The 14,858-nt window shown below is 39.0% G+C and overlaps 1 protein-coding gene across 3 annotated transcripts in view; it reads right to left on the reverse strand.

The window, feature by feature from the left end:
- The window catches only part of IL33 (interleukin 33), a 58,468-nt gene that overhangs the window by 17,083 nt on the left and 26,527 nt on the right, over positions 1–14,858 (reverse strand). For all 3 annotated transcript variants that reach the window (XM_056130616.1, XM_056130615.1, XM_056130614.1), the window contains exon 3: positions 2,257–2,333. In XM_056130616.1, coding sequence (XP_055986591.1) covers positions 2,257–2,333 — 77 coding nt within the window. The remainder of the gene's footprint in view (positions 1–2,256; positions 2,334–14,858) is intronic.

Raw genomic sequence — 14,858 nt, forward strand, 5'->3', positions numbered from 1 at the left:
TGCAGAGCATTATAAACTGTTTCTCCATCTCCATAGGCATTTGGCTTTCAGCTACCTTATAGCATCTACATATGTCTGTGCTGAGTATCCTGAATTCTGAACCTCTTTACATGAACGTGTCTATCTACAAAATAATAAGGAAATCATCTTTGTCTTTCTCTACCCCAACATATAGCTCTCATTTTTAGTTACCCTGACAAGCAGTATTGCCTGCCCAGTTGTTACATTAGAAAGCTGAAAGTCTTTTTTTTTTTCTCTGAACCCTTCAAAATATTGTCTTTGTCTTACTGATTTCACCCCTAAAATATACTGAAATGGAGTCCTTCCCTTCCACTTCCATCTGTTGTTGGGTCAGGTTCTGATCACCAGTCCCTTTTTATTTTTAAAAATTTTATTTTTTTAAAATTTTGTAGACCCCTGACTTCTATTCCTATTCTTGTCTCCTCACTTTCCCTCTTTTGAAACACCACCAACATGCTCTCTCTAGCATAAAAGTATCTTGTGATTCTAAAAATTCAATGTTGTAAGTGACTTTGCTCTGTCCATAGGATAAAGTCAAAGTTCCTTCGTGGTAACAGAAGATCTATGGACAGACTCAAACTAAAGCAGTGAGCTTTACTCAACTGTTGCCACGATCTTCCAGTTTTTAAAGAAAAGTGACATGTTTGTATTTTAATGCAAAATCTACCAAATGTAAAATGCTTCTTGAATTTTAAAAACATCAACAACACTGTGCAGAATAAGTGAAATACTTCTACTAGATTGATGTACTATGAGACCCATACTGTGAACTCTGTTTAGGTCCATAAGGAAACTGGATTGTCAAAGAAAAGATGGAATGATGGATATGAAGAAGATAAAGTAGCAGAAAAGAATGACTAGGTCCTAGGGAGCAGTTTCCTAGAAACTACAAAGGGAATGATTTGGGTAGAGGCTTTCTTCCAGCTAGTGAAGTAGTGTACATTGTTGATACTAATTGCAAAATGCTATAATGGTGACCAGAACTCATGTGGAACTTGATGTAATGATTGTATACTGAGTGCTGTGGCTTTATAATTGTGTTAGATCCTGCTAGCCTCCAAAGAGGAAAAAAAAAACTTAAAATCTGTTTTTGTTTCTTGTTGTTTGAAAGCTCAGCATAGAATATTTAGAAAAATAAGATGTGACTGTTTTTTGCACCTTGAGTTTTCAGAAAAGACTCAGACCTCTCACACAACTCAGATACTTTGAATTTTGTACCAGGTAAAGGTAAAGGTAAAGGTAAAGGCCCTCCCGTTGATCATCGATTTGCTCGAGCGGGCCCAGTAACGTCTCCATTGGAGACTTTGTTGTTACTGTGTCTGGCATATCGAATACTCTCGGTAGCTTGCCGGGCTCTCCGAGAGGGGCAGAGGAATCGAACTCGGGTGGGCCATGTTGGCTGCGTGCAAGGCAAACGCCCTACCCGCTGTGCTATCGCTCCAGGGGTATTTAAATAATAACAATCTTAGTATTAAGTTTAGCCAATATTATTGTGAAGGAAGATCTGCCAAGGGACAATTCAAATAATAAGATGCATTCCAAACACCTACATTATTTAGGAATTTTTTTATCACTCTTTCTCTAAATTATTTAAGTAAAACAACTGAGATATTGTATCTTAAGGGTTGAATTTTAAATTTTGCATCACTGCCAGTAACTGTGGCATAAATTCTAGCCTGTCCCCTCTCTCTAGTATCTGTGAAGAACTTGTATCTTCTGGGTTGCAAAGAAAATGCATTTTTTTCCTTAAGGTTCAATTTAGTGTTGCAGAGCCACTTCCACTGAGTCACTATTGCAACACATTTAATTCAGCGATAAATAAAAAGACTAATTTGAGTTCTGAGCCATTTAGAATCTATAGTCAGTTTTTTTTCTCTGATACTAAAGAAAAGAATGAGTGTGAAGCTGACGGATTACTTTGTAGGCTGAAGTACATATTTTACATACTGAACGCTGGGTTTGATCCTGGCACTGTGTATGGTTCTTCAAGCATCACAAGGTGTAGCCCATGACCACCGTGATGTGTGTCCCAAAAATGAGACACCAAAGTCAAAGTCAGACACTACTTTATTAAACACTTATTAGACATCCCCAAACATACCAGGTCATAATTTTTGTGGCTTTTATGAAGTGATAGTAAAACTTTTCACAGATAAAAATAGGCTGTGAGTAGTGCATAAAAATTGCTTAACTCCTTCTCAGATTAGGAAATATTTTTAGGGTAGTACCACTTACCTAAAAAATTGTTCTTCTTTTCTGGGGAAGTTTTCTTGGTTGAACGTTTTAGTAGTTTAGTCTTTATTTCCAAGTTTCTGTTGAATGAAAATAGTTAAGTTGTTTCAACTTGAAAACAATAGTGACTATCGCTATAAAATTTAAAACATACAAACAGAAAATAATTATTTCAATCAAATTTGAACATAGTATTCAGATATATAGTTATACTGGAGTGTAGTTGAATGACAAAAAGAACTGCAAAGAAATATAAAACTTTACTAATTAATAGAAATAATAAGTACATTATTGATATAGGATTTTTCCTGTAGGGGAAAATAAATGTAAATATAATAAAAGACATTGGGCTGTGGAGATGCTTCAAAGGGGTTGCATGTGTGCTTGAAAGGGAGATTCCCCCTTCAATCCCTGGAACGTCTTGGTGCCCCACACAATAAGTGTCCCCCAATCCATCCCCTGCCCCCCCCAAGAAAAAAGATGTCACAGGAAAATTCCTTTAGTTTTTGTGACTAGACAACACCTATACAGCAGAAATGAAAATTATCATGTTTCAGTGGAACTGAAGTGGCACACATGCCCGTACTGATTATAGTCACTGCCATGGCACAGTTCTTCAATGGTAGGACAGATCAGAGCTCCTTGTTTGGATCATAGGAGTAAATGTTATCTTCCCATTGGAGTGACTGCTATCTTAAATGAGCTTGAGAGCCTTATCAATTTTACCATCTTTCTTTTTTTTTCAGTTTTTATTAGTGAAACATCATGAGGTACAGTTGTAGACTTACAAATTTTTGTGCTTGGGTTTCAGTTATACAATGATCAAGTACCCATCCCTCCACCAGTGCCCATTTTCCACCACCACTGATCCCAGTAGCCCTCCCAACCTCCATCCCTCCCATCCCACCCCACCTCTGTGGCAGGGCATTCCCTTTTGTTATCTCTCTCCTTTTGGGTGCTGTGGTTTGCAAAAGAGGCATTGAGTGGCAATCATGTTCGGTCTATAGTCTACTTTCAGCATGCATCTCCCATCCTGGGAGAATCTTCCCAACACCCTTTACTTGGTGCTCCCTTCTCTATCTGAGCTGCCTTTTCCCCTAGCATATGCGGCTGGCCTCCAAGTCATGGAGTGAACCTCCTGGTACTTATCTCAGCTATTCTTGGGTGTTAATCTCCTATTTTGTAACTTTATATTCCGCAGATGAATGCAATCTTTCTATGTCTGTCCCTCTCTTTCCGACTCATTTCACTTAGCCTGATACTTTCCATGTAGTACCACTTGTATGTAAATTTCATGACATCATATTTTCTAGCAACTACATAGTATCAGGAAGATAGAAATAGTATCAACAATTTTTTCAGACCATGATGCACAGAATCACACACAGACACGGAGAACCAAATCAAACACCTGCAAATTAAACAACTCAATGTTGAACAATGAGTGGGTCAGGAAGGAAGTCAAGGACAAAATCAAAAGAAACAAATGAGAATGAAGACAAGAGCGACCAGGACCTATGGGATGCAACAAAAGCCGTGTTAAGGGGAAAATTTATAGCTCTGCCAGCATTTCTCAGGAAGCAAGAAAGGGCCCACATAAACAACTTGACTTCACAGCTCCAGATCTTAGAAAAGGACCAACAAAAGGAGCCCAAATCAGGCAGAAGGAAAGAGATCATAAAACTTAGAGCAGAAATTAACGACATGAAAACCAAAAAAACAATCTGAAAGATCAATGAAACCAAGAGCTGGTTCTTCAAGAAAATAAACAAGATAGATCACCACTAGCAAGACTCACAAAGAGAGAGAGAACCCTAATAAAACGAATCAGAAATAAGAAGGGGGATATCACAACAGTAATCAAAGAAATCCAAAAGATCATCAGAGACTACTTTGAAAGTCTGTATACCATCTTTCTTTGATTCTCTCGCCTTTATTGATCAAGAATGTTTAGAAGCATTCCTCCGCCCCTCTCGGAGAATCTCAGGGAATCTCAGATATCACTTTAGTGGGTCCCTAACTCAGTAGACTAAGGCTGAAAGATTAAGTGCCTGTGTGGGATCACAGAAGCAGAGCTGGAACCAGAATCTAAACTCTTTATACCAGAGTTTCACCACCTGTTGCTCCACTTCACTCATGTCCACCACTTTCCCAACAAATGGAGTCAGATAAAAATGATCAAAACTGGAAATTTAATTTCAAAGTCCTCATCAAGTTGTTTAACTTCTCTGAAAAATAATTTTTAAATATTATACCATTATTCACTGTCCTCCCGTTGTTCACCGATTTTCTCAAGCAGGCCCAGTAATGTCTCCAGTGTGACAATCGTTACTGTGTTTGGCATATCAAATACGTCACGGGGAGCTTGCCAGGCTTTGCCATGAGGGCGAGATACTCTTGGTAGCTTGCTGGGCTCTCCGAGAGAGACGGAGGAATTGAACTTGGGTCGGCCATGTTGACCGCTTGCAAGGCAAATGCCCTACCCACTGTGCTATCACTCCAACCCATGTCAATATTACTAATCTTTAATAATAATATAGAATAGCGCAGTTAGGTAGCCCTACTGTGGTCATATTTTAAATTGTACAGAAAGTAGTTTAAATAGTACCCCAGACATGATAGATGTTCAGGTAACACTTAGTCAGTAATAAGAAATGTGTGTTCCTAGATATATTTGTTCTCTCCTTTACCTAATGATCCTTATGTCCTGGACACAAAATTCTTGACATTAAAAAGTTTCACTGTTCTGATATAGTGCATTGCCATATCAGTGCAAGAGGAAAAAACATTAGCATAAAACATTAGTTGAAGAGAAAGAATTTGCCAATATGCAGTAACCACTCATGGTTAAAACTCCTCAAAAAATGGGGTGAAAGAAAATTTTCTCAATATGGTTAAAGTCACATACTACAAACCTACAGCTAACATACTCAATGGGAAAAAAATTGAAAGTCTTTCCTTTAATATCAGCCACAAAATGTTTACAATAGCCAAAATCTGGAAAAAACTCGAGTGCCCAAGAGGAGATGACTGGTTAAAGAAACTCTGGTACACCTACACAATGGAATACTATGCAGCTGTTAGCAAAGATGAAGTCTTGACCTTTGCATAAAGTGGATCAACATGGAAAGTATCATGTTAAGTGAAATGAGTCAAAAAGAGAGGGACAGACATAGAAAGACTGCACTCATCTGTGGAATATAAAGTAACAGAATGGGAGACCCAAGAATAACACCAAAGAATAATAGAGATAAGTACCAGGAGGTTTGCTCCATGGCTTGGAAGCCAGCCTCACATGCTGGAGAAAAGGTAGCTCAGATATAGAAAGGAACACCAAGTAAAGGGTGTTTGGAGAACCCGCTCAGAAAGGGACATGTGTGCTGAAATTGACGGTAGACCAAACACTATGGCTACTCAATACCTCTATTGCAAACCACAACACCCAAAAGGAGAGAGAGATCAAAAGGGGAATGCCCTGCCACAGAGGCGGGGTTGGGGGGGGGATGGGGTGAGGGTGGCAGAAAGGGATACTGGGATCATTGGTGGTGAATAGACACTGGTGGACAGATGGATACTCAATCATTGTATGACTGAAACGCAAACACGAAAGTTTGTAAGTCGGTAACTGTAACTCACAGTGATTCACTAATACAAATTTTTTAAATATATATCAGGCACAAGAAAAGATTGTTTACTCTTTTTTAAATTTTATTGAATTACCATGAGATAGTTACAAGCTCTCATGTTTGGGTTACAATCACACAAAGATCAAACACCCATCCCTCCACCAGTACACATTCCCCACCGCCAATATCCCAGGTATAACCCCCTTTCCCACCCTCCCCCTGCCTCCATGGCAGACAATATTCCCCATGCTCTCTCTACTTTTGGGCATTATGGTTTGAAATAAAGACCCTGAGAGGTTATTATGTTTGGGCCTTTATCTACTCTCTGCACACATCTCCCATCCCGACTGATTCCTCAAGCCATCATTTTCTTAGTGATCCCTTCTGTATTCCAGCTGCCTTCTCCCCTCCACTCGTGAGGCAGACTTCCAGCTACAGAGCAATCTACCTGTCCCGTGTATCTACTACCCTTAGGTGTCAGCCTCATGTTATGTTGTTTTATGCTCCACAAATGGGTGCAATCCTCTATGTCTGTCCCTCTCTTTCTGACTCATTTCATTTAGCATGATACTCTCCATGGCTATCTATTTATAAGCAAAGTTCATGACTTCATCTCTCCTGACAGCTGCATAGTATTCCATTGTGTAGATGTACCATAGTTTCTTTTACCAGTCATCTGTTCTAGGGTACTTGGGTTGTTTCCAGATTTTGGCTATTGTGAACAGTGCTGCAATGAACATATAGGTACAGAGGTCATTTCTACTGTGCTTTTTTGCATCCTTGGGATATATTCCTAGAAGTGGTATTGTGGGGTCATATGGAAGCTCAATTTCTAGTTTTTGAAGGACTGTCCATATTGTTTTCCAGAAAGACTGGACTAGTGGGCATTCCCACCAACAGTGAAAGAGTGTCACTTTTTCCCCCACATCCATGCCAGCACTGGTTGCTTTTGTTCTTTTGAATGTGTGCCAGTCTCTGTGGTGTGAGATGATTTCTCATTGTTGTTTTGGTCTGCACCTCGCTGATGATTAATGATGTGGAGCATTTTTTCATGTGCCTTTTGGCCATTTGTATTTCTTTTTTGAGGATACTTCTGTTCATTTATTCTCCCCATTTTTTTGATGCGGTTGGGTTTTTTTTTCTTGTACAATTCTACTAGTATCTTGTATATTCTGGATATTAATCCCTTATCAGATGGGTATTGGGTAAATATTCTTTCCCATTCTGTGGGCTCTTTCTGTATTTTGGTCACTGTTTCTTTTGAAGTGCAGAACCTTCTTAGTTTGATGTAGTCCCATTTGTTTATGTTTGCTTCCACTTGGATGGTCAGTTCAGTTTTGTCCTTAAAGATGCTTTTAGCTTCAGTGTCATGGAGAGTTCTGCCTACATTTTCCTCTATGTACCTTATGGATTCATGTCTGATATTGAGGTCTTTAATCCCCTTTGATCTGACTTTTGTGCCTGGTGTTAGACAGAGGTCAGAGTTCATTTTTTTTGCAGGTAGCTATCCAGTTTTCTCAGCACCACTTGTTGAAGAGGCTTTCCTTGTTCCACTTCAAATTTCTTGCTCTTTCGTCAAAGATTAAGTCAAACAACAAATATTTGGGGGTCTATGACAGAATATTCAACTATTGGTCTGCAGGTCTGTTTCTAGACCAATACTTTGCTGTTTTAATTACTGCTGCTTTGTAGTAGAGTTTGAAGTTGGGGAAGGTACTGCCACCCATCTTTTTTCCCAAGGATTGCTTTAGCTACTCATGGGGGTTTATTGTCCCATATGAATTTCAGGAGCGTTTTGTCTATTTCTTTAAAAAATGTTATGGGTATCCTGATAGGGACCACATTAAATTTGTCTAGTGCTTTTGGCAGTATTGCCATTTTGATAATATTAATCTTCCCTATCCATGAGCAGGGGATGTGTCTCCATTTCCTTGTGTCCTCTTTTATTTTTTGAAGTTAGTGTTTCATAATTTTCCTTGTATAGGTCCTTCACCTCTTTGGTTAAGCTGATTTCATGGTACTTGTTTTTCTGAGATACTATTGTGAACATGCTTGTTTTTTTAATGTCTCTTTCTTCTCTTTCGTTATTCGTTATAAGAAATCCATGGACTTTTGGGAATACTATGCCATTGTTAGGAGAGTTAAAGTCATAAAATTTGTTTATAAGTGGATAGACATGGAGAAAATCATGCTAAGTGAAATGAGTCAGAAATAGAGGGACAGACATAGAAGGACTGCACTCATTTGTGGAGTATAGAATAACATAACATGAGGTTGACACCCAAGTACAGTAGATACAAGGGCCAGGAGGATTGCCCCATGGCTGGAAGACTGCCTCAGGAGCAAAGGGGAGAAGGCAGATAGAATAGAGAAGGGATTACTAAGAAAACGTTTGCTGGAGAAATCAGTCGGGATAGGAGATGTGTGCCAAATGTAGATAATGGACCAAACATGATGACCTCTCAGCATCTGTATTGCAAACCATAATGTCCGAAAGTAGAGAGAGTATGGAGCATGTTGTCTGCCATGGAGGCAGGGGGAGGGTGGGGAAGGGGGATATACTGGGGATATTGGTGGTGGGAAATGTACACTGGTGGAGGGATGGGTGTTTGATAATTGTGTGATTGTAACCCCAAAATGTAAGCTTGTAACTATCTCATGGTGATTCAATAAGTTAAAAAAAAAACAACGAAATGTGGTTACCTCAAATTCAGAAACATTTGCACCACAAAAATATGATGATCAAAATAAAAAGACAGCCCACAACTGGGAGAAAATATTTACTGACCACCCATCTGACAAAGGAATTAGTAAGCAGTCAAGATATAGTAAGCAGTCATAAAACTTAATAAAAAATACAAAGCAATTTCATCAAAAAATAGGAAGAAGAGATCAACAGAAACTTCATCAAAGAAAATACACCAACAGATACATGAAAAAATGTTTTGCTTCACTGATCATCAGAGAAATTCAAGTCATAGCTGGAAGCCTGCCTCAGGATTTGCGATAAGTAACATTGTGATATCATCTTACATCAGTGAAAATTACACACATGAAAAAGAATGTAAACAACAATTGTTGGCATGGATGAGTGGGTAAGGGCACCCCTTGTTTACTACTAGTAAGAATGTTTATGTATTTAACTTTTTAGGGAAACAATTTGGTCTCTTAGAAAAAACCTAATAATTAAGTTCCCACATTACCCAGCAATCCCACTTCTGGGCATCTAATCCAAGGGTACAAAAACTCTATTCAGAAAAGACATTTTCACTCCTGTGTTCATAGCAGTGCTATTCATAACAGCTAAAGTCTGAAACTACCCAAGTTTCCAGGAATAGACTGGACAAAGCATCGGTGGTATATCAAAATGGAATACTATTTGAATATAAAAATCTTGCAATTTGTTACTATATGGATAATAGTGGAGGGTATCATTCTCAGTGATGTAAGTCACATGTAATCATTTCTCTCATATGTGAGATATAAAGAAACATATGACCAGAAGTTACAGAATCCAAGAACTGGTCTATGGTAGTAGTATATAGGAGAGGTAGAATTCACCACGGTAGTAAGTCTTGGGGTTGGGTGAAGAGGGGGATCCCGAGGTGCAGGGTACAGAGAGGGGATCCTTGCAGAAGGAAACAGCACCCTGTCGTGTAGGGTGTAGAATGTTGTATGCATGACACCCTATCTTTGATTGTATTGTAAAATTGTCAAGCATAGTGAGAAAAAAAAAGACACAAAGATAATGGTGGAGGGAAATAGACACTCTGGTTGGGGATGCCTTACTGGAACATTGTATGCACGAAACCTAATCATTGACAGTATTGCAAATCATGGTGCCTCAAGTAAAATTATGTTTAGAATTTCATTTTCAAATACATTTGGATATGTTTTACTCTATTCTGCTTTCTGGAAGTCAAAACTCCCACTGGTCTAATGTTGCTAAGCCTTCAATGAAGAATAGGGAATAGCCTTACTTAACTAATAATTTTTAACAATTATTTGATCTTGTAACCTCTCCATACCATCTATTAACAGCTTATGAACTAACTTTTGAGAATACAGTTCTTCCAAGAACCAACATTTGCTTGCAGAATTAAAGTAAATAAAACATTGACAAATCACACTTATAAGGGAGTTAGAAAATGTGAGCTGCTTTTTAGACTTCTCATGAGAATTTAAGAAATATTTTCATAGCATTTTGAAGACAAGGCACTTTTTTTTAAAAAAACAGCATACACATGTTTTACTTAAAAATATGATCATTCTTTTCATCATATTTTAAACTTAAATTTTATTCTTTACTGTCTTATTTTAAATCAGAAATATTTCAGAATTTATGACTGCATAATTGTCATTGATTTTTTTAAAAACTACTTTCCCAGTAAAGTATGGCAAATTTTTTTCATATTGGTTTTATACTCACCTAAATAGTGAATAAGAGGGGCTACTCTCCAATGATAAAATTTCCAATGGTTAACACTTGGTAGTTGACACAGTTAAATTCTATCTCTACTTATATATACACACACTCACACATCTGAGTTAAGCAACAGTCATTTATAGCATTTGATGAATGAGGCAGTGTTACTAGAACTTGTTGAATGGGTTTGACTATGAGGGAGCATATTATATCCCTGATCAAACTCTAATGTTTTACCTGTGTCACTTTCACTGAGTTAAACTTTAGTTAATCATTAATTTTAATAAAACTTCATGATATGAATTCTCACGGCAAAGCCTGGCAAGCTACCCGTGACATATTCGATATGCCAAACACAGTAACAATTGTCACAATAGAGACGTTACTGGGCCCACTCGAGCAAATCAGTGAACAACGGGAGGACAGTGACAGTGACAGTGATATGAATTCTGTGTAGTATCTTTTACTCAGTATAGATCATAAAAGGGTACAATGTAATTGCTTTTCTCTTTTTCATGTAAAACCTAAAATTTTTTTAAGTTTAATTTTATTTTATGAAGTTGTTCACAATAATTTATTATATTCAATATTCCAACACCAACCTCATCACCATTACACCTTCTTACCTATTTCAAATTTTCCATCACCAGTCAAGCCTGCCCCAAATCCACTAAAAATGATCCAAAAAAATGTCCTTAGAGGAAAGAGTGTGAAGATTGTTGTATCTCATTCTGAAGCCAATAAGCCCTTGTATAAGAGATTATTAACAGTTGTTACAGGTTGAGCCTTGTGTGCCTATATATATTTAAATATATATAATATATTTTTATTGAGATCAGTTGCCTTCTATTTTATATGCCATCAAATATGGTGTGCAACTCTTGGTACATCAGTGGCGTTGAGTATGAAATGTCATACTCCAGAAATTCTAAAATTGTAATTGTAATAGGGTAATATAGCTGGAAATAAATTTTTAACTGGATGGTAACTTTTGGGGTTTGGAGGCATCTCTGCAGCTTATTGCTGTCTTCTGAGATTTATCTGTGAGTGTCTGGATCATGGCCATTAATGAGCCATTATATGGCACCAGAAGCAGTTTGTGGGCTTGACTGCCAGCCTCCCGGAACAGGAAGAAGGCAGGTGGGGGAGGGGGGAGGCGGTGAAACAAAAAACTTTAAAAGTAACTTTCTTTTGATTTCTTTCAGAACCATACTGGGTGGTGTTCAAGGGGTACTTCCAGCTTGGTGCTCAGGAATTACCCCTGGCAAGGCTGAGGGAACCATAAAGGATGCCAGGTTGATCCTGAGTACAGAGCTAGGAGTAAATTCTGAGAACCACAAGGTGTGGTCCAAAAACCAAAACCAAAATAATAATAAAATGATTTAGGTACACTTATGGGGTATAGAAATGTCAGGGAAATATATTCTGTAATTACATCTGTATAATATTCTTTTTTCAATTAAGAGATACTACATAGACCTATTTTTAGCAGTGAACACAAATCCACATTATACATTTTGTTTTGTTAACTTTTGAAAAAACTTCCAATTTCTGCATCATGCACATTTTCACATTCCGGAATATTCTTTTAAAGCATTAGAAACAGCAGTGAATCACATAGGAATATTATACCTACATTTTAGTGACTGATTTTGTCATTCCCTTTCTTTTATTCTACTACCATTGTTGCATTCAATAACTCCCTTTGTGTTGTGATTTTTTTTATAAACCATTTTTTATAAACCATAAATTCCCAATAGTGTGAATAATTGTGAATCCAAGTTTACTTGCACTTTCAGAGAGGTATTCTATCTATTTATAATTATATATTATACCTAACATTATATCTAATCCGCATAGATATTATATCTATTTTCAGAGGTTTATATTGCTTTATAATTTAAAAAAAATTCAAGGTGAGTGATTCTCCTGCCCCTCCCATTGATTTAGTACAATGACATTATTCCTTTAACATATCTGAAAAAGAATGGAAACTCTTTTTTCATATTTAATTTCTTTAACTTGTAAATATGTGTTTTCTTTAATTTGTAAAGATATTATATAGGATTTAAAGACCATTTGTTGTAAAATTCTAAAAATTACTATTTGTATAAATTCTTTGTAGTACTTCACTGTCCTCCTGTTGTTCATCGATTTGCTCGAGCGGGCACCAGTAACGTCTCCATTGTGAGATTGGTTGTTACTGTTTTTGACATATCAAATGCACCATGAGGAGCTTGCCAGGCTCTGCCGTGTGGGGGGGATACTCTCGGTAGCTTGCCGGGCTCTACGAGAGGAATGGATGAATTGAACTCGGGTCAGCAGCGTGCAAAGCAAATGCCCTACCCGGTGTGCTATCACTCCAGCCAAATAGAAGTATAAACTTCTATTTTCGAAAATTACTTTAAGGGGAAATGCTGTGTCAAAGTTCGTTTCAGGGGCTAAAGAGATAGTACAAGGGTTCAGGTGCTTGCCTGGCATGCTGTCAACCCTGACCAAACTGAATCCCTGGCGCTGCCAGGAGCAAGCCCTGAGTCCTGCTGGGTGTGGCCCCCCAAACAAGAAAATATCAAGGTCCAGTTTCAACAATCTCCGTAAACATGAGGTGAGTGTGTCAGGATGTAGAACCCACAGTGCCCATCCCCAGACTCAGGGGGGTTCTTGGGAATCCCCAGAGTCTGATTTGGGGCACATACGGGCTGGAGCGATAGCACAGTGGTAGGGCGTTCGCCTTACAAGCGGCCAACATGACCGACAGGAGTTTGATTCCTCCGCCCCTCTCGGAGAGCCCGGCAAGCTACCGAGAGTATTCGATATGCCAGACACAGTAACAACAAAGTCTCCAATGGAGACGTTACTGGGCCCGCTCGAGCAAATCGACGATCAACGGGAGGGCCTTTACCTTTACCTTACCTTTACACCAAGTATTTGAGTGGCATAGCAACAATGGAGGCCACTGTGGTCCACCCGGGAAGCAGGCCTCGAGCCTGATGGGGACAGATGAGAGTCAAGGTGAAGGGGCTGCCTCAGCAGAGTCCAGCCCCCGACGCCCTGACAGTGGCCACAAGCCACTCTCCTGAGCACTGTTGCTGAGCAGGGAACACTGATCTGTGGAGGGCAGGTGGGACCACAGAAATCGAAGGAAAACTGCACTGTGCAAGGAAAAAGCTGCCTTTGCTGGGAGCAGGCAGAAGTGTTTCCAGCTATTGTAAATTAACAAATTTGATATATGTTCTTTTGGGGAAGCCACAATCCAGCTGTGCTCACGTCTTAGTCCAGGCTTTGTGCTTAGGAGTCCCTCCTAGCAGTGAAATGGGGCCACTTTCAATACCCTGGATCAAACCAGTATGTAAGGCAAGTGACTTGCTTCCTGTACTATCTCTCTGGTCTTTGAGAAATAGTTTTGTTTGTGACAAATGTTCACAATTTCTCCTAGAATTCTTTCTCTTTAGATTTGTTGATGGCTCCTTTCCCCTCACACAAATTTTCAAACAGCAGTAGTAAAATTCCATCAGTATTTTCTGTTTTTTTGTTGTTGTTGTTTGTTTGTTTGTTTGTTTGTATGGGTCACACTTGGCAGTGCTCAAGTCCTGTCTCTGCACTCAGGGACTTCACCAGGGAAGAAGGACCATCTATAGTGCTGGGGTGATCTCTGGTACCTTGTATGGTCTTCAGTCCCACCAGGAATGATTCCTGAGCAAGAACTAGCAGCAAGCCCTGAGCACTGCTGGGTAGAGTCAAACAAAGCAAAACAAAACAAAAGTTACTTCGGCGGCAAATTAAATAGCCCAGGCAACATCAGTGAGGAAGTTGGTGAGAAAAGTCAGAGAGAAAGAAGGGAACGAGGCTGCAGACATTTCAAGGAGCCTTTGAGAGCCTGAGAGTCTGTTTTAGAGATTACACAATTGTGGCTGTGTCAAGATTAGAATCCAGATTTCAATCCCTTTTCAGGATTGTGAGAATTCAGATTCAGACCTTTTTCTTTTTTGACTGCATCGATTCCAAACTGGGGCTGGGGACCAGTAAAGGGAATGGAAGGTGATACCAGGATAGGAAACTCATGAGTTTATTGGCAGGAGTGGGAACTGAATGAGAGATATAAGGCAGATAGAGTTTGAGACACCTGTGGAACTCTCAACAGGGAGTTGGAGCTGAATTGGTGACTTCTGTACTGAGAAAACAAGGGGGCGAGGACGTTGACCATAGAATTTATAGTGTTTTTGGAACCTTGAGGGCTAGTTTGGCTGGATCTGAATAGGAACAGGATAGACTACAATAGGGTCAGAAATTGAAAGGGCTAGAAGTCAAGTGGTCTGAGGGTATGATGGAATAATACAAAAACGTTGCTGGGAACTTGAAAAAAACTGGCAAAAGACAACACCCCCCACTGGTTCTGGCTGGTGGAGGAAGGGGAACTGGGGTCATGAGAAAGATTAGCAATGCTATAAGGTTCATTTTGGGAGAATTCCTGGGCACCAAAGGAAGAGGGTGATACGTGAGAATGCTCACACAAATCTTCCGCTGGGTGTGGTAGTTTTACTTCTTTCTAGACT

Source organism: Sorex fumeus, unplaced genomic scaffold (genome assembly GCF_029834395.1).
Source record: "Sorex fumeus unplaced genomic scaffold, SorFum_2.1 ptg000079l, whole genome shotgun sequence".
Taxonomy (NCBI): Eukaryota; Metazoa; Chordata; class Mammalia; order Eulipotyphla; family Soricidae; genus Sorex; species Sorex fumeus.